A 23,260-nucleotide genomic window follows, 5' to 3' on the forward strand; every position below is an offset into this window, starting at 1 on the left:
GGAATTTTAATTATGAGAGATTTCTGTTGTTTTGAATTTGGCACCCTGCACTTTCACTGGCTGTTGACATATCAATCCCGTTAACAGGATTTCAGCCCTAAGAAGTTTTAAGCAAGTAAGACACGTGAATATGCCCCCAATAGAGTTAACACGTCTCTATTGTTGGACCTGATTAGATCATTATTTGATCTATTGTGAATCCCATGAAAGCATTTCACAGGGCCGTTTGCCACTATGATTGCTAGGCTTTTCTGGCTATTTCCCACCAGGCTTAGACTAAGTACGTCAGCTCTGTAAGAAGACTGAACTGGAGATCATGTGGGCCATCGTTATCGTCTTATAAATCCTTCTCGATTCCTCCTTTGTCCTTCATTCACCATCTCCACATCCTTATGACTTGGAAATCCATGTCGACAAAAATGTCAGTGCCTCTTAACAAAAGGAAAGAAGTGTTCTCACTCGCCTGCTTCCACAAACCATACGGCTACTGTCCTATAAACACATCATCAGCGACTCCTTATCAGAGGCTGAAGCAGAACTAAAATAGTCTCCTTATAATATTTTCCTTCTATTCTTAATGTCTATGTCTCTTCTCCGCCGCTCTCCTTTCCATAATCATTCCTTCTGAGAGTCGGGGCCTCTTTCTAGCAAAGTGGGCAAACCATGCGTTGGGAATTGTAAAGGGTGAAAGGTTGTAAAAGGTTCTGACTTGTGACCTGTAGTAGAGCCCTAACCCAGGCAGCCAGGTTCTGACACATAACCAAAACCTATTTCTGTCCACAGAAATGGTCCCAAATTAATGAATTACCTCGGTTAAGTTCAATTACAGTAGACACATGAGCTACTGATGTCGCACTTCCTTTTGCTTCAGAAAGGACAAATAAATAATCCAGTTTCTGACACCATAGCGCCTCGTTGGAAAAATGGGCCTTCGTGTCTGTCGACTTCATGGTGAGATTTCTCCTTTAGAGAAGAGGGAGGAGAACGGGGGGGGGGGGGGGAGGGTGGATGGATGGCTAAGAGGTCCCCTCCAGCTCTAGCTCATTAAAATTCCACTGAGTTAAAGAGGCGAGAGACCACCAACGGCTGCTCTCTGTTTTGCGCCATCACAGCCGACAGGCAGCATGTGTTTACTCAGGGCCACAGAGATAAACACGCTTAAACATAACAGGGGGAAAAAACAAACAAAACACAGCCAGAGAGAGAGAGAAAGAGAAACACAGAAAGATGACTAAAACGGAATTCCGACTCACTGTCTGTGGCGCTCGGCATTGGTATCTCGCAAAGGTAGAGCACAAGAAAATGTTTAACAGCACTCTGATCATGATGAAGGTCATTAGTGGTCAGAACGTTGCTTTGCACGCTGCTGCAATCAAAGATGTACTCTGATACGATTGAATATGTCCATATTTGGTTACATCAACCTACTAAACTGGGCTCTTTCGTTGAGTCTGGCATTTCTTTAACATTTCGATTACCTGATTGAACTAGGATAGTACCCAACAGCTCATTAGCTAATGCACATAACGTCAGGAGTACTGTAAGTGCTCTCAGCAACGGGGAGGCATATCAGGCGTCTCGTTTTAATGACGTCATTGCCAGGCACGTCTCGTGTCAGTGCCGACTTCACTTCCGACACGGATCTTAAAAACAGCGAGGACAGCATGGCTGGCATGACCGTTATCTCGGCCCTCAAACCCTATCTCTACACAAAGGCTCATCTTAGATCAGCATCTGCCAGCAACACGTCGTCAAAGACGCCTCTGTTCATTTGCAAACAGCGATACAGTACCATGCTATTCATTCTCGTTGTTTCCTCATTATATAACTTGCAACTTGCATCAAAGAAAATATTGTGTGTCGTCAGCATGAGCGCTAAGATGAACTAAGATGAGCGGTGACTCGGTTAGAGAGGACGGTGCTGTGGCAAGTGCCATTGTGACTGATTGATCTGAGTCACATCTCCCTCTGTCATCACCAGCCGACAGTCTGTGGACCCAGGTCTCAGTGGAACAACACGTATCTAAACTCCATCACATAGGTCTCAGCGCCCTGGCTCAGACTAGCCCAAACTTCATCTCTGGAAATCTTTCATCTTTTCATCTTTGATTGTGCTTTGAAGGCTTTCAGGGAAGGCAGGGGGGCAGCTAATTAGGTTTAAAAATAACCTCTGGGTGAGAGAGATGTGTAACATTCTCATCCTGTTCTGCTCGGAGGGTGCAAGGCCTCGAAGTATCACTGGCCCTAGCCACCTGTGGGTTACGAGCCGAAAAGTAAAAGAACAGCGGACGGCATACCAGAGATAGATGTGCATGATAGAGTAGTAGGAAGATGCTAGTATGACAACAGGATGAATGTTGTCACTGAATCTGGTGCAAGGTCACCGCGACTGGCAGGTGACATTTTGGGATTTGACGTTGGGGTTGTCTCTTGATGTGTGTTATGACCATGGGGACACATTGTGACACCACCACGTGACCGCGATTGTGTTAATGAGGAGAACGAGTCACACACCTTCTCAGAGAGCAGAGGAGATGATCCGAGTTTCCTAATCAAGCTCGACTATTCCACTGGCAATGGAAACAAATTACTCACTCTTACTAAATCAATCCCTGACTGTTTTTACTGCTAATCTCTGCAGTTGTTGCCTCCTACACGTCCTCACTCATTCAGAGATGGGCAAAGTGCATCCCATGCTGTAGCCTAACCAGGTAGTGTTTCACCGACTAGTAATACTGTGTACTGTAACCTGAGTGCTTCATTTATGCCATGGTGTTACGGTGCAACACTCAGCGACAGGGTATGCAATGGTTGGAAAAGACAAACTTGTCTGCGATTAGTGTGTAGACTGTACATCAAGGTCAGACCAAAAGCAGACCAGGCTGTACTGCATAGACATAGAGGCACAGATCAATCCCCCATACAGTAATCACAACACACACACATGTGAGTGACGAACGCAAACACCAGTACTACAGCTGTCTCGGAGGGACAACTGCATGGATACTAACCCGCTCACACATACAGCCCAGTCATTATTGGCATGTACTGGAAACTCATACCTGTTGCTACTACTGCTACTCCTAAGTGAGCATCCAGGAATCAAATCAAGCACAGAACATTTACAGCCACCACAGCATTGTGATCAATGCACTTCAGTGGCTTAGTGAGAGGTTGGTCTGTGCCTTACCTCCTGCCGAACAGTTTGAGGCCAGTGAAGGGTTTGCTTTGCCTTCGGCCCGTGTCCGGGTGCTCCCCGTCAGGTAAGAGGGCGGTGGGCAGGTCTGAGTTGGAAGAGGAGGCAGAGGTGGTGGCGACGGCACCCTCCCCTTCCCTCAGGGAGCCCGGGTTTGAGTCGGACCCGGCCAGCCCAGGCCCTGCCCCCTGGTCACACTGTTGCTCCATGGCAGCCTCTCCGTCAGCCACTAACGCAGGTCCACTCCAGAGTAGGGGCTTAAAAAGTGCTCCAGGAGTCACAAAGTCCTCATGGCTGTAGCCGCAGCAAAAAAATGGCAACAATTCTCACTAGTAAATACCCACGTGAAAAAGAGTAAACAGTCTACCGGAGCTCTACCGGGCTTACCTCAGTCCCTCCCACCCTGCATAGACCAAACAAGATAACAGAGAAGAGAAAAGTCAGAGAGAGATGCTTAGGCTCCCAGGTCCTGATTAGCCTCTGTGTGGAGTAAGCTTCCCATTCCGCCAGAGGGAGAGATCATTGTTTGAGCTACGTCCTGTAATCCTCTTTGTCTCTCCCTTTCTCTTTTCCTCAAGTTCCACCAGCACACTTCCTCAGGAAGTTAAGTCCTGCTGCAGAGTTCAAGTCCCTGAGTCCTTGATCCATTGGCTTCAAGCAGAGGCTGTTTCTTAGGAGCTTGTAGTTGGTTGTTGTTTCCTTCATTCCTTTTTTCCCTCCCCTCTCCTCCTTCTCTCACTTCACTCCCCCCCGCCTCCTTTGAGGACCTCGGTCTCCCGTTTCTCTGATCCTCTGCTGTCCGTACTGCTCTCCCTGCTGCTCACGCTCAATTATGTACTCACACAGCTCAGTCGGCTCCCTCTCTCAGGACTGCAACAGTCCAGGAAGTGTCAAATCCAGAAGAGCCACTCATAGGACCCCAAGCATAGGTGCCTATTCAGCTGCCTGACTGTTTTTCCTGTCTTTCAGTGTTTGGCTTGTACTCTCCACTCGCTATGTTTAGTAGCTGTCTCTTCGAAAGATCTCTCTCTCTCCAGATTGGCCTGAGGTGGGAAGCAGATGCATGGCCATCCACTGTTGGTTCAATAGAAATACATGATAGGGATAGGGAGAAGGAGGGGGAGGAGAAGGAGAGCCCAGGACACTCCTCCATAAGCCCTGTGTGGTGAGGGAGTACGGCAAACTCCCTGTGCCTGCTTGCCTGTCAGTGTGGAAGGGTGAGTATTGTGCTAGACGCTTCAGTCGCCAAGTTCTCGTTCAGTCGCCAAGTTGCTTCGGCTCACAAAAACCCAGCCTATACAGTGTTTTTTCCCCTGTGTGTTAACAAGATAGAAAAGCCACATACAATTAGTGGAGTCAGGAGCACAGTGACACCAGAATCTGGCTCTGAGGGACAGTCCCATAGAACTGTCCCCAGATTCACAGACAGGGGTGTAGAGAATCTAGATGGATGGGGTTTTGCATGCGTGTGTGTTGTCTAATGTTCCATTTGTTGATCCAGTCGATTGCGCACATTTCTGTGTGTGGATAAGAGTTTCCAGCGTTGGCACCAAGCTCTGCAGCATGTTCAGTTGCCAGCCTACTCAAACATTACATAAAGACGGGTAGAAAGCCCACGCCATCCATTTGGTATGGCTTAAAACGCACGCTGTAGAGTGCAATGCGGCAACACTGCTGTGCTCAGCTGTTCCTCATCCAGCCCTGAGTCAGCTGATAACGGTTATAGCACAAACTTGACTCTGTCTGATCAGAACATTTCAACTGTGGCATCTATGAAGTAACAACCTCAGCTTGGAGTCCTCTCTCTCCAACGCCTTCTCTTTACCCCCATTTATTTTTGTAATCTCTGTTTATCCCACTCTCCAAGAGTAACAGACTCAAAAGTAACAGACTCTCACACACAAATAGTGATTATCTGCCTCTTACATTTGCAGCAAATTGAGATAATCAGAGGAAAGTGTCCACCCACCATCATGCAGGGATATGAGTCAACAAATGACCAGGCGAAGGAGACCCTGGACTGACGCCATCAGAGGATCCCCGCAAACAGGCTCCTCTGTGTCTGCTGGGCAGAAAATAGGACCTCCCCAGCCCTGTTTATTCATTTATTTGTCCTCAATGGGAATATCTTTCAAATAAACCGTGTAAAAAAATAATAGGGCTTTCAACAGACTCAGCACCTCTGGAATGTGTTCGTTCAGCTTCATTCTCGGGGATCAAAACCACACCGAATGCCAAATCTCTCTCTCACACACACACACACACACACACAAACCTCTCCCTGCTCCCCTCTCTAATCAACCGAATCAATCCCCAGGTTTTAGAGCGCCCTCTGCTTCAATAATGCATCATGCCACGAGGAGGAAGAGAAATGGGAGCGCCACACAGACGGGGCTGGATACAGGGCTCCAGTTAGTCCACCAGACGACCTATTAGTCACAAAAACAACAGCGAGGAAATATACATGACTCCTACAAGAACCTCAAGCAACTACCACGTTACTAAGCCAGACATTGGCTACCAAGCAAGACAACGGCTGATGTTACCACTACCCATATATTACTACGTGTGCAATTGAGAGTTTTGTGTCAATGTGAGTCGCACCATCGAGGGCCAGAGAAGAGGAACCTCACTGATTAGTGATTAGCCGCAGGTCCAGGCTTAGGGGCTCCCCCTACACTGGCCACACCAGGCACAGTCTCAGCCTAATGGACCACACCAGGCACAGTCTCAGCCTAATGGACCACACTGCAGTTAACTGTATCAATTAGGAAGCGATAGGTCCAGGATATGGGGAGCTGGAAAAGGTCTCTCTTTTAATTCAGTGAATAATGATGGCTCTGGACTGCCTTGCTATCTGGGGCCACGTCACGCCCCAATTACATTATGGGGGTGGGCTGTTTCTGTGGAGAGACCTTTCATCCCCTGTGGTTCAAACAGCAAGTGTCTTCTGTCCGTGTTGCAGTCTCTTTATAACAAACATTATCGTAGGTCAATGTCTCAGCAATATTTTATAGTTGGTCAATATTTTATGATAGAGTGCCTTCGGAAAGTATTCAGACCCCTTCACTTTTCCCACGTTGCTACGTTACAGTCTTATTCTAAAATGGATTAAATGACATTTTTCCTTCGTCAATCAACACACAATACCCCATAACGACAAAGTGAAAACAGTTTCGACACTTTTGCAAATGTTTATTTACATAAATATTCAGACACTTTGCTATGAGACTCGAAATTGAGCTCAGGTGCATCCTGTTTCCATTGATCATCCTTGGGATGTTTCTACAACTTGATTGGAGTCCAACTGTGGTAAATTCAATTGATTGGACATGATTTGGAAAGGCACACCTGTCTATATAAAGGTCCCACAGTTGACAGTGCATGTCAGAGCAAACACCAAGCCATGAGGTTGAAGGAATTGTCCGTAGAGTTCCGAGACAGGATTGTGCCGAGGCACTGAAACCAAGATTGAACTCTTTGGCCTGAATGCAAAGCATCACATCTGGAGGAAACCTGGCAACATCCCTACGGTGAAGCATGGTGGTGGCAGCATCATGCTGCGGGGATGTTTTTCAGCGGTAGGGACTGGGAGACTATTTAGGATTGAGGGAAAGATGAACAGAGCAAAGTACAGAGAGATCCTTAATGAAGTCCTGAGCGCTCTGGAGCAGGTTCTCAGACTGGGGCAAAGGTTCAACTTCCAACAGGACAACAACCCTAAGCACACACAGCCAAAACAACGCAGGACTGGCTTTGGGCAAGTCTTCGAATGTCCTTGAGTGGCTCAGCCAGAGCCCTGACTTGAACCCAATTGAACATCTCTTGAGAGACCTGAAAATGGCTGTCCAACCTGACAGAGCATGAGAGGATCTGCAGGAAAAAAATGGGAGAAACTCCCCAAATACAGACGTGCCAAGCTTGTAGCGTCATACCCAAGAAGACTCGAGGCACTTCAACAAAGTGTTGAGTAAAGGGTCTGAATACTTATGCCAATGTTAATTTAAAAAATATAAATTAGCAAAAATTGATAAAAATCTGTTTTTGCTTTGTCATTATTTTTTAAGAATAAGGATGTAACCTAACAAATGTGGAAAAAGTGAAGGGATCTGAAAACTTCCTGAATGCACATTGATATATTTGAGAATTCCATTTAAAAAAATGAAAGACAGCTTGTGACGTATGACGACGATAACTGGGAACATCATATCAAACTACCAGACAGCAGTCCTTTAGATTATAGAAGACTCTGTGATTGGCATCTCAGTAGATGTGGTGAGTTGGTCATTAAATTAGCTGACCATAGAGAGCAATAGTAATGGTTTGTTTTTGCAGGCAAAACTCTCATGGCTTGTTGGCCAGAGCCTATGGGGAAATTAATAGGATTTTAGGATAATTGCAGAAAATAAGATCTGTGTTAAACACAGGCTTAAGACATCATATACGTTTTGTTCTATTAGAATCCTCATCAGTTTACATCATTTTTTTGTGAATCTTTAAGCATTTATGTAATCACAAAAAAAAAGCACATAAAAGGCTTCAAAATTCATAAAGGTCCTTTTAACTGACTGATATTATCTCATAGAACAAAACAGAAAATATCTCTTAATCCTGTGTTAACCGCAGACCTTATTTTCGGTGTTTATCCCAAAACCCCATTCATTTCCCCCATAGTAATGGCCAACGAACCAGAGGTAGAAAATGCTAACTCGTTTCCATTTTTCAGGACTACAAGCTGGCGAGCTCTATTAGAAGGGGCCAAAAAGAGCTGTAATTCATGCTGAGGCTCCTCCCAGGAGGAGAGGGGGGAGCATTTGAGGGGTAGAGGGGTAGAGGTAGACTGGGACAGGACTCCACAGGTGAGGAGGAACAGAGGAATGTAGAGAAGCAGACAGATTATTGGGGAGCACCCCAGGACGTGTGGGGTTGAGGGAGAAGGCCTCATACTGAGCACTGAGCAGACAACCTTTACTGTGCAGATTGAATAAAATCAGAACATCCCACTTGAAAACAGTCATCAGGCCACCGCATTGCTACTACATTGTGGCCCTACAGTAAATATAAGGAGTGTAGAGTCCACAGAGAGCAAAGTGTCTGATCTGTCAACAAGTAAATAGATAAGCATGAATTTATTTTAGGCCCACCTGAAAATTCCACATTCCTGGGCAGTTTAGGGCACTAGCAGCAGCATGGCCCCTCTCCCTGTCCTGTTGTCACTTTCTACTACTTTGACAGGAAGGAAGTGAGGTCACCAGCGGGGGAGTTGTACTCACTTTTACAACTGAACCGCAAGGTGTTTCCTGCTATTGTTCCATTGGCTTTTGTTTTGGTCCTAGTTCTTTCCATCAGAAGGTTTTACTTCAAAATGGAATCAATTAGCTCACATGCCTAAATATTTGGAAATTATTTTTTTTTTTAAGAAAGATAGGCTTGAAATGGGCATGATCTAATTGACTCAACAACCAAAAAGACATATCTATGTTTAGCTTCCTTTTGTAGTAGTAATTATTTCTGGTTGTTTTAATCAAAGTTAGCCGACTCATTGATCCTCCTCCTTAGTATACCCCTCAGCTGTGTTACATGAGGGGGGCGGGGAGTATTCAAACAGCAACACACCGCCTGGTTTCAACTGTCATAAATAGAAGATCCACAACAGCTCAAAGAGAACTTTAGAACTTATATTTCAAGAATGGAATAGACAGAGAACGCGTCACACTATAGGCCTACGGTATCAAACAGTGCATTACCGCTATATTGCCTCTAGTTAAGTTAACGCAATCATTGGGTCAGAAGGACATACAGTGAAAAGAACAGCAGTTATAAAACGAATGACGGATGACGGCATGACCAACCAGAAACTCAGAAAGCGAGAGAGACCGATAAGCAGATGGAGATGCAGAACAAAACAAGCAGAGGTTTAGGGCGCCCCCCCATGGGTATGTTGTGCAACTGAGTTACATTTCTCCCCAGGGGTTGAATCAATGACCCACACTCCTGTACTAAGTAAATATAACGTGGGCGCATTGTAAGATGAGTGAAAAGTCTTAAGACAAATAGGGATAATATACCAAGTGTGAATGTTACAAAATACACCTTTTTCTTTTATGGAGAATTGTGCAACCAATCTAAATGAGAAGAAGTCAGTTGTTGCACATAGCAGATGTTGCACAAATGAGAACTATAAACTGCTCATTTTCCCAGAACAAAACAAACATCCAGCCCTTGACTATTGCTCACCATCATAGCATCAGCAACATCCCAAAAACAGCACAACTTCAGCATTGCACGACATTAGTCTTCACCCGGTTCATCCCAGTCAAATTCTCGGGATAATGGACAACTTTCTGGAACGTTATACAGCCCTGTTTAATGTCATAAATTAATCCCATACTGGTGGATGGCCAAGCTATTTATAAGCGGACGCTGCAAAACTACATTTCTAAGTTTGACACAGCCTCAACTTCCTTTTATATTATTATCTCACCACGCCATCTTAGTGTTCAGCATCTGTGACCCAAGTAAAGCTTTACTGAGTATACTCTTATACATACTAAACCAAAAGTCCCACTGAACAAATCAAACCAAAATATAGAGAAATGTTTCCATAGTCTGGGTTTCACACCACGTTCTGGCCATTAGTGGTTTGTGACCAAAAAAACAAAGGGAAGTAAGGAGCACACACCACTACCTGTGAGTGAGGGCAAGCGGAGGGGTTGGAGGGACGTCCCACTTCCCCCAGCGACCCCACATATCCAGTCCTTTGTCCCCACTCTGCCTTCCTTTGCGGCGGCTCACCAAAGAGCGGTCTTCCTTGTCCTGTCTAGCATTCCTGTGTCAGCCCCCAACACAAACCTAGCAACGAGTTACGGAGCTCCAGTCCAACTGACAACTGCGCCGTCTGTCTCTCAGAACTATCTTACACACCCCCCCCCGTCCACTTCTGCTCACTTCCTGTTTCATGACTTCCTCATGGCTTGTGACATAAGCCAGTGAGTGAGTGAGTGAGTGAGTGAGTGAGTGAGTGAGTGAGTGAGTGAGTGAGTGAGTGAGTGAGTGAGTGAGTGAGTGAGTGAGTGAGTGAGTGAGTGAGTGAGTGAGTGACTGAGTGAGTGACTGAGTGACTGAGTGAGTGACTGAGTGAGAGTGACTGAGTGAGAATGTGTGTAAGTGAGAGAGAGAGAGGGAGAGAGAGAGAGAGAGAGAGAGAGAGAGAGAGAGAGCGCACGCACGGGGAGAGCATGCCAAAAACATGGTAAAAATAAAACATGGCCAAACTGATTGAGTTGCTGGCTATTTTTAGACAGCTGGAGGACATTCCCCCTACCCCCAATGTTTATCTTTGATAGTTGATGGGGAGGGCAATGAGAAACTTTATACAGCATGTTGAACTAAAAATGAAGGCCTTGAATCCTACAGTACAGTACCTGTCATATATATTGAGTTACAGTATGCCTGAACTTTTGACCTCAGAGTTGTATTCCCGGATTGGACAGTATCGCAATTGTAAAAGCTAATGGGCAGACAAGTTTAGTTGAATGTCACTTATTGCTTGGCACACGTATTACAACAATAAAACAGTTGGAAGTGAGAGGATGGAGGAGAGATATCTCCATTTGTCTCCCAGACTCCTTGATTTAGCTTGCATTCCTGGCTGATGGTGTAGCGCTGTGTGAGCCGAAAGACGAGGAGCAGAGCAGACCGAGCCGCTGCACTACCTTACATGTGAAAAGTGATTGCTGTAAAAAGACAGCGTGAGTAAGAGAATGTGAGACAGACAGACAGACAGACAGACAGACAGACAGACAGACAGACAGACAGACAGACAGACAGACAGACAGACAGACAGACAGACAGACAGACAGACAGACAGACAGACAGACAGACAGACAGACAGACAGACAGACAGACAGACAGACAGACAGACAGACAGACAGACAGACAGACAGACAGACAGACAGACAGACAGACAGACAGACAGACAGACAGACAGACAGACAGACAGACAGACAGACAGACAGACAGACAGACATGTGGGTGAGAGACAGAGAGGATAGGCAGAACATAAAAAAAGAAAAAGCTAAGACCGACATCTGTCATGGTGACCATCTGATCTCGTATCTCTTCAGGTCTGAGATCAGAGTTAGGGACAGGGGCAACCTGATGCCCTATCATCATATAGATCAGTCCTGGGCAAAATATGCCCTCCGGGCTGGATCCGTCCCGCCAGCAGATTAAGAGCAGCACGTGGTGGATTTATTTTTTTATACATCTTTTTATGTAGTCAAGTGAATGCGACGCTTAGGTCATAGAACCGTGGTTACGTGAGTAATATCCAATGTTCGCTAAAGCGGTTGTGACAAACAGACTAGTTTGGCTCTAGGTTTTGAACGATTGTGGGTATAGCTACACTGAACAAAAACATAAAATGTAACGCAGCAATTTCAAAGATTTTACTGAGTTACAGTTTAAATAAGGAACTCAATAAATTCAATTCATTAGGCCCTAATCTATGGATATCACATGACTGGGAATACAGATATGCATCTGTTGGTCACAGATACCTTGAAAAAAGGTAAGAGGCGTGGATCAGAAATCCAGTCAGTATCTGGTGTGACCAGCATTTGCCTCATGCAGAGCGACATCTCTTTCGAATAGAGTTGATCAGGCTGTTGATTGTGGTCTATGTAATGTTGTCCTACTCCTCTTCAATGGCTGTGTGAAGTTGTTGTATATTGGCGGGTACTGGAACGCTGTCATACACGTTGATCCAGAGCATCCCAAACATGCTCAATGGGTGACATGTCTGGTGAGTATGCAGGCCATGGAAGAACTGGGACATGTTCAGCTTACAGGAATTGTGTACAGATCCTTGCGACATGGGACTGTGCATTATCATGCTGAAACATGAGGTGGTGGCGGCGCTGGAATGGCACGACAATGGGCCTCAGGATCTCGTCACGGTATCTCTGTCCATTCAAATTGCCATCAATAAAAATGAAAAAGTGTTTGTTGTCTGTAGCTTATGCCTCCCCATACCATAACCCCACCAACTCTATGGAGCACTCTGTTCACAATGTTGACATCAGCAAACCGCTCGCCCACACGACGCCATACACGCTGTCTGTCATCTGCCTTGTACAGTTGAAACCGGGATTCATCCGTGAAGAGCAACCTTCTTTAGCGTGCCAGTGGCCATCGAAGGTGAGCATTTGCCCACTGAAGAAGTTGGTTACGACGCCAAACTGGTGAGGACAACAGGCACACAGGTGATCTTCCCTGAGACGATTTCTAACAGTTTGTGAAGAAATTCTTCGGTTGTGCAAAACCACAGTCTCACCAGCTGTCCGGGTGGCTGGTCTCAGACGATCCCGCAGGTGAAGAAGCCGAATGTGGAGGTCCTGGGATGGTGTGGTTACACGTGGCCTGTGGATGTGAGGCTGGGTGGACGTACTGCCAAATTCTGTAAAACGACATTGGTCTGGCAACAGCTTTGGTGGATATTCCTGCAGTCAGCATGCCAATTGCACACTCCCTCAAAACATCTGCGGCATTGTAGAGTGGCCTTTTATTGTCCCCAGCACAAGGTGCACCTGTGTAATGATCATGTCGTGTAATCAGCGTATTGATATGCCACACCGGTCAGGTGGATCTTGGCAAAGTAGGAATGCTCACTACCAGGGGAGTAAACAAATGTGTGCGCAACATTTGAGAGAAATAAGCTTTTTTTATGGGTATGGAACATTTCTGGGATCTTATATTTCAGGTCATGAAACATTGGCTCAACACTTTACATGTTGCGTTTATATTTTTTTTGTTCAGTGTTTATTACAGAAGGTCTGTCACATATTATGTCAGCATGGAACACGGTAGCTCTTCGTAAGGTGTAGTGTCCACGGCATAGCAACTGACATAATCCCTTATACCTCGACGCTCTCTACCGCCAGACGTTATCATCAGAAAAGTTTAATGAGTATGCGTTACAAAGACCTTATGCTACTTCAGCTGTTTAAGTGTGTGAAGCCTAGGGCGGCAAGATATTCACATGCCGGCTCCTTGAGAAATGCTGACTGAATTTGAAGGAAGCTAAAGTGAGGAACCATGAGATGGGTTAGCAGTCACATAGACCACAGAGAGATAGCTGCATTGAGCCAAGTGCCACTCAGATCACTGCTGCGAAAAGAACAACCAGCCTGAGCTCTCGGACTCCCTCTCTGACTGTGCTGTGCTGTGCGTTCACACCCTGCTGCCAGAGCGGTTTGGAAATTGAGAGATTATTTGTAGAGTCACTGACCTCAGAGTCACATCAGGCTCGCCGTCTGTGAACTGACATTCTGTCATGTGCCACTTTTAGCGGTTTATCAAACCTCTCAAGATGAGGCAGTGTTCTGTTTTAGGTGAGTGGCTGTATGGTTCTGCTTTTAGTACAGTAGAGCTAACTTCTCTTTGGGTTGATGCGGCAGCGCGTGGGACGCGAAAGTCAAACTCATACCACCACCAGGCTGGTTTAAACACCGACAAGGCATGAATCCCTTTGATTAAGTGAATTACGGGTGAGAGAAAATCCACCAACATTGTGAAATTAATTCATTAGTACATGTAGCACACACACACACACACACACCCACTCACACACACACACACACCCACACACACACACACACACGTGTAGATGATCAAAGATGAGAGTGGATGGCGAGGGAAGGTGGAGTGTGCCTGTCTCGCAAGATGGCTCTCCATTTTGTTTCTCTGTTCAGTCTCTCTTGTTAGCTAGACATGATACATGTGCGTTTTGGCCAAGACTTTCATCTGAATTGTAAGCCAATTTCAGCCGACCAAAGGGTTCCCGCTCTCAGTCTCTTATGTTCTCCGGATGAAAGGGATACTCTCTCCCTCCCCTTTCTACCCCACTCCATGTCTCCCCCTCCCTCCCTCCCTCATTGATGGCCCTGTGCATATATACACATACTCATTTAATCTGGGGGGGGAAAAAGAGATAAAGGCCTTGAAGTACTTATAACCTACTCCTTTTAAATGCACTTTGCATATCTGGCTTAAAAGCACAGGTGACCATTGTCACTCAACAAATTAACACTTCAGGGCCACTTCAGCACATTTCATGCCTTTCAAACTATATCCACTAGAGGGCATTGTATATCATCTCGACCCATGGACCAACAAGGTTTGGTTATGACAACGATCATAGGTGCTGGCAAGACAGCCCAAACAGATCTGGGACCACGCTAAGATGTGACAAGGTGGGTCATGATTAGGGTAAGTCCCTTCATATATGTGTCATCTTGTGTCTTGTATAAGGCACACGTGTGTAAAAAAAAATGGCCCAGATTTCGTTGAATAAGGTCATGCTGCTAATCAATGTTCCATATTAGAACATTCCGAGCTCTCTTGTACTATTCCAATCCAATCAGCAAGAAATAACCTACTCTGCCATACCAGAATCTTTCAATAGGCCTAGCTCATTACATTCCAGTTGCTGCCAAGTTACCATGACCTGCTGAAGCAGAACAAGCAGCAGATTGAATAAGCCACCTTGTGAGCGGAACAAATCTGATAATCAGACCATCACCTAAAATACTAGCAATTTCCCACATAGTTCATGGAAGAAAAGAACACATAGCCCTAAAAACATGGCCGTGTGGAGCTTTACATTATTTTGGTCTAACACACATCTATTAGAAAGTGGTCTCTTTCTCTCACCATTGAAGGCCATTAATGAAAGCCGAAACGTTGCGCTTTTAATAGCTGCTTAAATAAAAGTTTGTTTTTAAAAATGGTGAGCGAGCGCTGCTCCTTTTCCTTATCAAAGATCTTCCTGTCACACCCTCATCTCCATCCGTCTCTCAGATAGGCTGACAGGTAAAAGCAACTGACAGGTACTTACTGTTATGTGACAACCTCTTCAGTGACAGAGAGGACCAGAGAGACACTACACGTCTACTGAACGCCACAGGCGCAAGTCTGAAATAAAAGAGGTACCTTACAAGTGGTGTGTAAGTATACTGTACAGCAGCTCAAAGAACATCATGCAGAATAAGAAACGGGGATACGCAATGCACGACGCGAGACTGCACTTTGGAGGGTCAAACTATAGCCGTGGAGAATTCTGCCGAGCCAGAGTAATACAGCAGAATATCCCTGAGGCTTTCTGACGAGGAGCTGAACCACAGCTGCTTCCTATGTCAACGCTTCACATACTGCCGAAAGGACATTTACCTAGAACAACCCGGAACTTCCTATTCCAGCAGAAAAACACTAGGGGAAAAAAAGAGAAATGATTTGTGATTTATTGATCGCTTTCTAGAGGGGAAATGAGATGATGACTGATTTATGTTCAAAAGAATGAAACCGTGTCTCAAAATTAGGTCAACGCTTCATGTTCCGAGTCTTTTAAATTTCCTCAACCAGCCAAACCTACACAACCGGTATTCTATAAAGATTAGTGGTAGATAATGCAGCTACATTCCCACATATTCCTTGGGGTTCTTACAACGACTAAGACTTGTACAAACTGTCTACTGTCAACGCAATGTGCTAAACAGTTACAGTACAGTTACAGCAGCAGTCTTGTCATTCATCTGCCATTAGAACAGAACTGAGCTGGACAGCCCAGACCACACGGTAAACTTGCTAGGACAATGCTTCATTAATTCACTGTAGTCTAATCTGGAGAGCAGAGCGAGAGAGAGAGATGCTACGGCTGTTTCACTGAAGTCAGCTGTTCTGTGTTTATTTCTCCGTACAGTGTACTCCCTGTACTGACAATACAGAAACATCCCCTCGTGGTAAAGCCTGGACCTCTGCCAAGAATGGGCGTTCTGTGTGTGGGTTCCCTTCAGCAGCTAGGCCCACCCCCCCCCCTCGCCACTCAACTATATCCAAATGAGAGTCGTGCCGTCGAAACTGAAGCCCACTCAGCAGTGGGGTTGGAGAGTGTGCCCACGCTCACTCTCTGTCTCTCTCTCCATCATCATCATCCCTTCTGGTTTCATTTCAGGCAGCATGGGATAGGGTGGTCATACAGTATAAACTGACGTGGTCTTATACAGCAGACCAGCAGGTATCTTTAGGACGGGGGCCTCGGCTAACCTGTACCCCCGCACATTGACTCGGCACCCCCTGTATATAGACTTATTATTCTTATGTACATTTCTTGTGTTACTTTTTCATACTAATATATATATATATATATATATTTATTTTATTTTTTACTTTAGTTTATTTAGTAAATATTTTATTAACTCTATTTCTTGAACTGCATTGTTGATTAAGGGCTTATAAGTCAGCATTTCACGGAAAGGTCTACACTTGTTGTAGTCGGGCGCATGTAACAAATCAAATTTGATTCGAGACCGTTAGATGTGACATTAAAGTAACGTTTTCCCAAATGCCAGGGCGGTCTGACACTACATGTACATCTCTATTATAAGGAACCTGGAAGAATGACTCATCCATCTGCCATTGTTCACTGACAGCAGTGCAAACCAGATGGGCTCTCCTGTCACTCACTGATATTCTATAGGTCTAACTGTTGCACTAGATGCCATGTACTGCACTGAATGTTGCTAGACTACATCTACATTCAGAGTAGAATTTCAGCCAGCGGTGTGCCAACAGTCAAAGGTCATATCTATTATCAGTTGCCCGGTAACATCAATAACAACATTTAATATGATCAGAGAAGTCATTCAGTCAGTCAGAGAGCGAGAGAGTCAGTCAGTCAGTCTCTCTCTCTCTCTCTCCCAGAGAGAGAGTCAGAGTCAGTTAGTCAGTCTCTTTCTCTAATGTTGATTCCCCATGGAGAAGCGCTCCACTTCCCCCACACATTATTTACATTACAAATAAACCGTTACCTTTTTGTTCAACAGTAAAGCGTTGGAGGGCAGCACTCCAAAAAACAGACGCTCTCTTCGCAGCTATGGAAACGCACAGAGGCAGCGAGAGGGAAGTGGAAAGCAACATTGGGAAACCAGTTTGTCTCAATTAACAAAAACGCCCACAACCATTTTCTGGTGAACCTTATAGCAATCTGAAGCCCATTGGTAGTGCTGATAAAGCCTACTTTGGTGATCCATATAAATCTAGTCTTCATTTGTCTCAATATTTCTCAGTCTCCATTTCTCTTCCTAACGTAGCCAAGCTGTAACTCAGCTGGAGTGGTACAGAGGTACTCCACTCCCCAGGCAGATCTCATATTTTAAACATAAGAAAAGAAAGAAGCCAGTCAGTGAGTCCAAATTGAGTTGCTCACTCTCTTCCTCTGCTCGTCGTTGTTTGCACCTTGTCAAATTCTCACCTCAAAATTCTAAAACGGACACACTTTCAAGCTCTTCACATACGCTTCTGCTACTCTATTTATTATCCATCCTGATTTCCTAGTCACTTTTAACCCGACCTACATGTACATTTTACCTCTACCTCGTACCCCTGCAGATTGACTCGGTACTGATATTGGTTGTATATAGCCTCGTTATTGTTATTTTATTATGTTACTATTTCTGTTTTTAATTTAGCAAATGCTTTACTTTTTTACTCTGCATTGTTGGGGAAGGGCTCGTACAGAAGAAGATTACGGTAAAGTCTGCACCGGTTGTATTCGGCGCATATGAAAAATAATTTGATTTGATCAATTTGATTGTATGGTGCATTGATTTCTTAGGCGCGCCATGACAACCAGACATCCTGTCATCGTCATCTGTCATTTCCTTTTCAAAATTGTAGGAATCAACTTTTTCCTTTTCTCTTATGTTTGTGTGTGCATGTCTGTATCTGTGTGTGTTTGTGTGTGCATGTCTGTATCTGTGTGTGTTTGTGTGTGCATGTCTGTATCTGTGTGTGTTTGTGTGTGCATGTCTGTATCTGTGTGTGTTTGTTTGTGCATGTCTGTATCTGTGTGTGTTTGGGTGTGCATGTCTGTATCTGTGTGTTTGTGTGTGCATGTCTGTATCTGTGTGTGTTTGTGTGTGCATGTCTGTATCTGTGTGTGTTTCTGTGTGCATGTCTGTATCTGCGTGTGTTTCTGTGTGTATGTCTGTATCTGTGTGTGCGCGCGTGTAGGTGTGTTTGTGTAGCCTATCCTTCAAAGAAAAGATAACGTTATTTCCTCCCAATTTAATTCCCTGGTTAAGGTAATTACGGGTCCTCCTAAGATGGGAGAGGAAACATAATTATCAACAACAGTGGCGAGAGAAGAGTGCCCCTTCTCAGCTGTTGCCGAGAGCTACAGTATTTGAGTGGGTAACAGGTGTGCTATCACTTTATTAGCTGGGTGGTCTGCCATATGTGACAATGGCTTCAAATGAAATCCCGAGTTCAAGAACAGCTGCACTCAAATGTAAAAAAAAATAATAATAATAATAATAATTTTAAGAAGACGTTACCTACATTTCATCTTTTTATTCTTGGCCAGGCAGGCTAACGCGTTTTCCTCGCAGTTATGCCTTCAGAGCATCCATTATGCATCTGATGAAGGCATAACTGTGGAAACGCATTAGCTTGCCCGGCCTAATTTGTATTAATTTTTTTAAAGGTCAAATGAGGCGACTGTCACGCCCTGACCTTAGAGAGCTTTTTATGTCTCTATTTTGGTTTGGTCAGGGTGCGATTTGGGTGGGCATTCTATGTTCTTTTGGCCGGGTATGGTTCTCAATCAGGGACAGCTGTCTATCGTTGTCTCTAATTGGGAACCATACTTAGGTAGCTTTTTCCCACATGGTTTTTGTGGGTAGTTGTTTTCTGTTCTTCACCTGACAGGACTGATTTGTGTATTCACTTTGTTATTTTTGTTGAACTGTTCAGTTCAATAAAAGTCATGAACACTCACCACGCTGCGCTTTGGTCCGATTCCTCCTCATCCGACGACGACACCCGTTACAGCGACGTAGTTTTGTCCGCTTTAAAAACATTTTGGAGTGCTGCCGTTTCCCAATGGGTCTTGATTTCATTTGAAACTGCAGTATTTTATTTGCAAACTTGACAATGGGAAGAGGTATTCCGATAGAAGAGATATTGGATTCACCAAATCCAGGTAAGATTGCTAGAGAAGTGGAAGATCTAAACAAATTGTATGGCGCGTTCATTTTCACATATCATTGCTCTCCTTGACTTCATATGTCAGCGAGTTCAAAACAAAAACATACTAAATTAACCGCCCGGCATTTTAAAAAACACATAATAAATAGCTTTATTTGAAATATTAGTAATTAAGTAAAGTCTGGGAGCGGCTGGCCTGAATACTCTCACATGCCAACCTATCTAGTCCACAGCAAACAGAGCTCTGGCCTGAGTGGAGTCATTCATGATGAGGTTCAGAGTTTCATACCAGCTGTTGCCCAATGTTCTCAAATAACTTTTGTTTCCATAGAGCAGTGTTTCTCAACCTTAGTCCTTGACTACCCCCAACAGTACAATTTTTTAAAATTGTAACCCTGGACAAGCACACCTGATTCAACTAATCATCAAGCCCGCAATGAGTTGAATGTTTGTCGAGGGCTACAACGAAACTGTGTGCTGATGGGGGTGCTCGAGGACCAGGGTTGGGAAACACTGCCATAGAGGAGGTATTGATTTTGAGGTTAAACAGACACAAAGGCCTGTTTAGCCTCTGTAGAGAGGAAAATACATTATTAACTGGTCCTTTATGGCTGCAGACACTTCCTGGAAAACCAGATTACTTGACTGTGAGAAATAATAAATGACTCCCACAGACAGGGCAGTCTTTGTAGAATCAGACAATTCAGAGCCCTGGGGTCACTTAGAAATGTCCTTGTTTTTTTAAAGAAATGCAAATTTTTTTGACCATTAAAATAACATAAAATTGGTCAGAAATAAAGAAGGCCAGCATCCCGGAGTCGCCTCTTCACTGTTGACGTTGAGACTGATGTTTTTGTGAGTACTATTTAATGAAGCTGCCAGTTGAGGACTTTTGAGGCATCTGTTTCTCAAGCTAGACACTAATGTACTTGTCCTCTTGCTCAGTTGTGCACCGGGGCCTCCCACTCCTTTCTATTCTTGTTAGAGCCAGTTTGCTCTGTTCTGTGAAGGGAGTAGTACAGCGTTGTACGAGATCTTCAGTTTCTTGGCAATTTCTCGCAAGGAACAGCGTTCATTTCTCAGAACAAGAATAGACTGGCGAGTTTCAGAAGAAAGGTATTTGTTTCTGGCCATTTTGAGCATGTAATTGAACCCACAAAAAAGGGGTTAATAAAAAATAATATATATATATTTTTTTTAATGTATTTTATCAGGACAACAATTTTCAGCTTGTGCAAAAGGGTTTTCTAATGATCAATTAGCCTTTTAAAATTATAAACTTGGATTAGCTACCACAACGTGCCATTGGAACACAGGAGTGATAGTTGCTGATAATGGGCCTATGTAGATATTCCTTTTGTTTTTGTTTTTTTAAATCAGCTGTTTCCAGCTACAGTAGTCATTTACAACACTGTATTTCTGATCAATTTGATGTTATTTTAAAATGAACAAAAAAAAATGTGTGCTTTTCTTCCAAAAACAATGACATTTCTAAGTGGCCCCAAACTCTTAACCGGTAGTGAACATACCTCTGTCTAGCCCACACCTATTTTTCTGACACACACAAAATACACATTTATGTATTTCTTTACAGTTCCAAGTCAGGGTTTGTTGTTTAAATGGAAATGCACCCTGTTAGTAATTGAGTGCAACGCAATAAATCACAAGAAATTAGGTAAATGCGGGTATTTACAAATAACTGGAGAGGAGGGTCTACGGGCAGCATCCATTAGTGTCATTGGTCGATGTTGAGTCCAGACGAGACAGTTAGTTCCCTTCATTAGACGAGCTGTATCCTTGCATCTCCCTCAATCAAACCACAAACAACCTTAATCAGAGTGTCAATAGAGCCATAAGGACCTGCCTTATAGGCATACGACCCATGGCACAGACAGAGGACCTAACATGAACTGAAATTAGCATTGTCTGTTTATTCAGTGTGTATACAGCATGTTAAATTTGATTTTGCATCAACACAGGGTGACCCAATGTCAATGACAGGATGACAAGTTCCTTCATCTTTCTAACATGCAAAAGACTCAGGACAGGAGTACAAAGGGTATTATCCATATTTCAGGAGAGGCCTGGTGACTTTAAGGTCATTATGCATTTCAATAGGCCGTGTGGTGCACGTCGTCGTGCAGGCTTTATAATCAATGTGATTTTGTTTCACTTGAATCTCCATCTGTATACATGGTTATATAATCTTTGACTCACGCATGGCCACTCGAAAAGCCAGCGGAGGTTGTGATATATGAGCACGAGACTCACATCCTTTTTGAAAATATAGATTGCTATTATTGTCTGTCATATCATGAAAGAAGATAATCCCAGGCGTAGCTCATAGAAGGGCTAACACCCAGGTGGTGCAACAGGTATAATGTTTTGGTGAGGCGTAAAGCACATTTGACATTGGATGTAGAGTTTACGACCCACTTACAACAAACTAGTGGAACAGGCTTGATGTGTTGATCTGATCTGAAGCTCAGGATAAGCTGAACCTTATCCTGAAAACCAGAAACAACATTCTGTGATGAAATGGAATTAAAAATCGCTACTTTAATCTGTTGCTCCCATTTCTCCACAAACAAAATCCAAACAATCCGTACAGTTTATTTGCATATACAGTAAGAGATCACCAAAGCTCTCGTCCAACAGACAATATAGTATGCCACAGGTTCCCTCAATTTAGTTTCAAATGGAAGGGATCAATTTGTAACCTCTGTCATCCTTTACCCTTACTTACACTGCATGGCACCATTTATTTACCAGGTTAATCCCATTGAGATTAAATAGAAAGAAACCTATTTGTCTGGTGGCCTAGAAACTAGGTCTAATTCATCCTAGTTTAAAGAGTTTGAGGAAACCTGGGACTTAAATTTAGCTGCCATTCGTGGATTTGTTCATTTTATAACATTTTGATTTCTCCCAGTTTTAATCTGCTGGACAGAAGAGCACGCACCTGTCTGTGTCCTTGAGCCTACCCCAAATAACAAACAAGGACAATTTAGCATTCAGACAGCGGAATGCTTGGCGTTCCAAATGATCAGGACTGTTACTATAAATCAGGGTTTGGAACAGATTACTTTCCGTTTCGTTCTGAACAGAACCATTTTTCTCCCCCCATTCCACTGTTCCGACCAGCAAAATAAAGTTCTGAACCGGTTCAAACCCCCAAAAAAGTAATGGTTTATATCGTTCCTTTCTAAACCTCTGAAATATCTATTTTTTTAACACTTGGCTCGACATTAAATTACTTAAATCAGTGCGGATAGAGCAGCTTGCTATGGAGTGGGCAAGCTATACAGTTGACTACATGCATTGGACAGACAAGTGTAGCTGAAATGAGAGTGGGTGGAGGAGGCTTGGCTTGAAGCGCTGGGCATCTTGTTGTTATGGCATGCATTATCTGAATTAGGCCCACAGAATTATACCTAAGGAGGCGCGGCTTCTATGAAGGAACATTTAATGTCTTTGAACTTTAGAAAGTTGGCTTAACGTTGGACCAGAGCTAGCTAGCTAACAAGCTTGCGTGTGCAGAGCAGCACCAGAATTAAAATAAAACACGTCTTCCCTTTTTGTAGTTAATAAATCTAAATGTGAAACGTGCTAACTACAGTATCCTTAACTAGCATTAAAAAAGTTAATCCATTCTCCTCTGAAAATCTCTCTCCCTAATTTCTGAATCACACTTGTAACGCCAGTAAACTACAGTAGCCTATGCTTCGGAGGGGAGGGGCAGGTATATAGCCTACACACTAGAGGTCGACCGATTATGATTTTTCAACGCCAATACCGATTATTGGAGGACCAAAAAGGCCAATTAAGCCGATTAATCGGACAAATTTGATTTATTCATTTATTTGTAATAATGACAATTACAACAATACTGAATGAACACTTATTTTAACTTAATATAATACATCAATAAAAATCCATTTAGCCTCAAATAAATAATGAAACATGTTCAATTAGGTTTAAATAATGCAAAAACAAAGTGTTGGAGAAGTAAAAGTG

General features: G+C 43.9%; 1 protein-coding gene across 6 annotated transcripts in view; it reads right to left on the reverse strand.

The window, feature by feature from the left end:
• Positions 1-23,260, reverse strand: part of LOC112264172 (diacylglycerol kinase zeta) — a 137,067-nt gene that overhangs the window by 103,236 nt on the left and 10,571 nt on the right. The window contains exon 1 of one of the 6 annotated variants that reach the window (XM_042330821.1): positions 9,885-10,120. The exons of 2 other annotated variants lie outside the window; for them this stretch is intronic. In XM_042330821.1, the coding sequence (XP_042186755.1) occupies positions 9,885-9,946 (62 nt within the window). In that variant the 5' untranslated portion in view covers positions 9,947-10,120. Of the gene's footprint in view, positions 1-3,190; positions 4,145-9,884; positions 10,121-23,260 lie in introns of those variants that run through there. 3 more of the 6 variants (XM_042330817.1, XM_042330818.1, XM_042330820.1) reach the window with 3 other exon arrangements.

Source organism: Oncorhynchus tshawytscha, linkage group LG12 (genome assembly GCF_018296145.1).
Source record: "Oncorhynchus tshawytscha isolate Ot180627B linkage group LG12, Otsh_v2.0, whole genome shotgun sequence".
NCBI classification, from domain to species: Eukaryota; Metazoa; Chordata; class Actinopteri; order Salmoniformes; family Salmonidae; genus Oncorhynchus; species Oncorhynchus tshawytscha.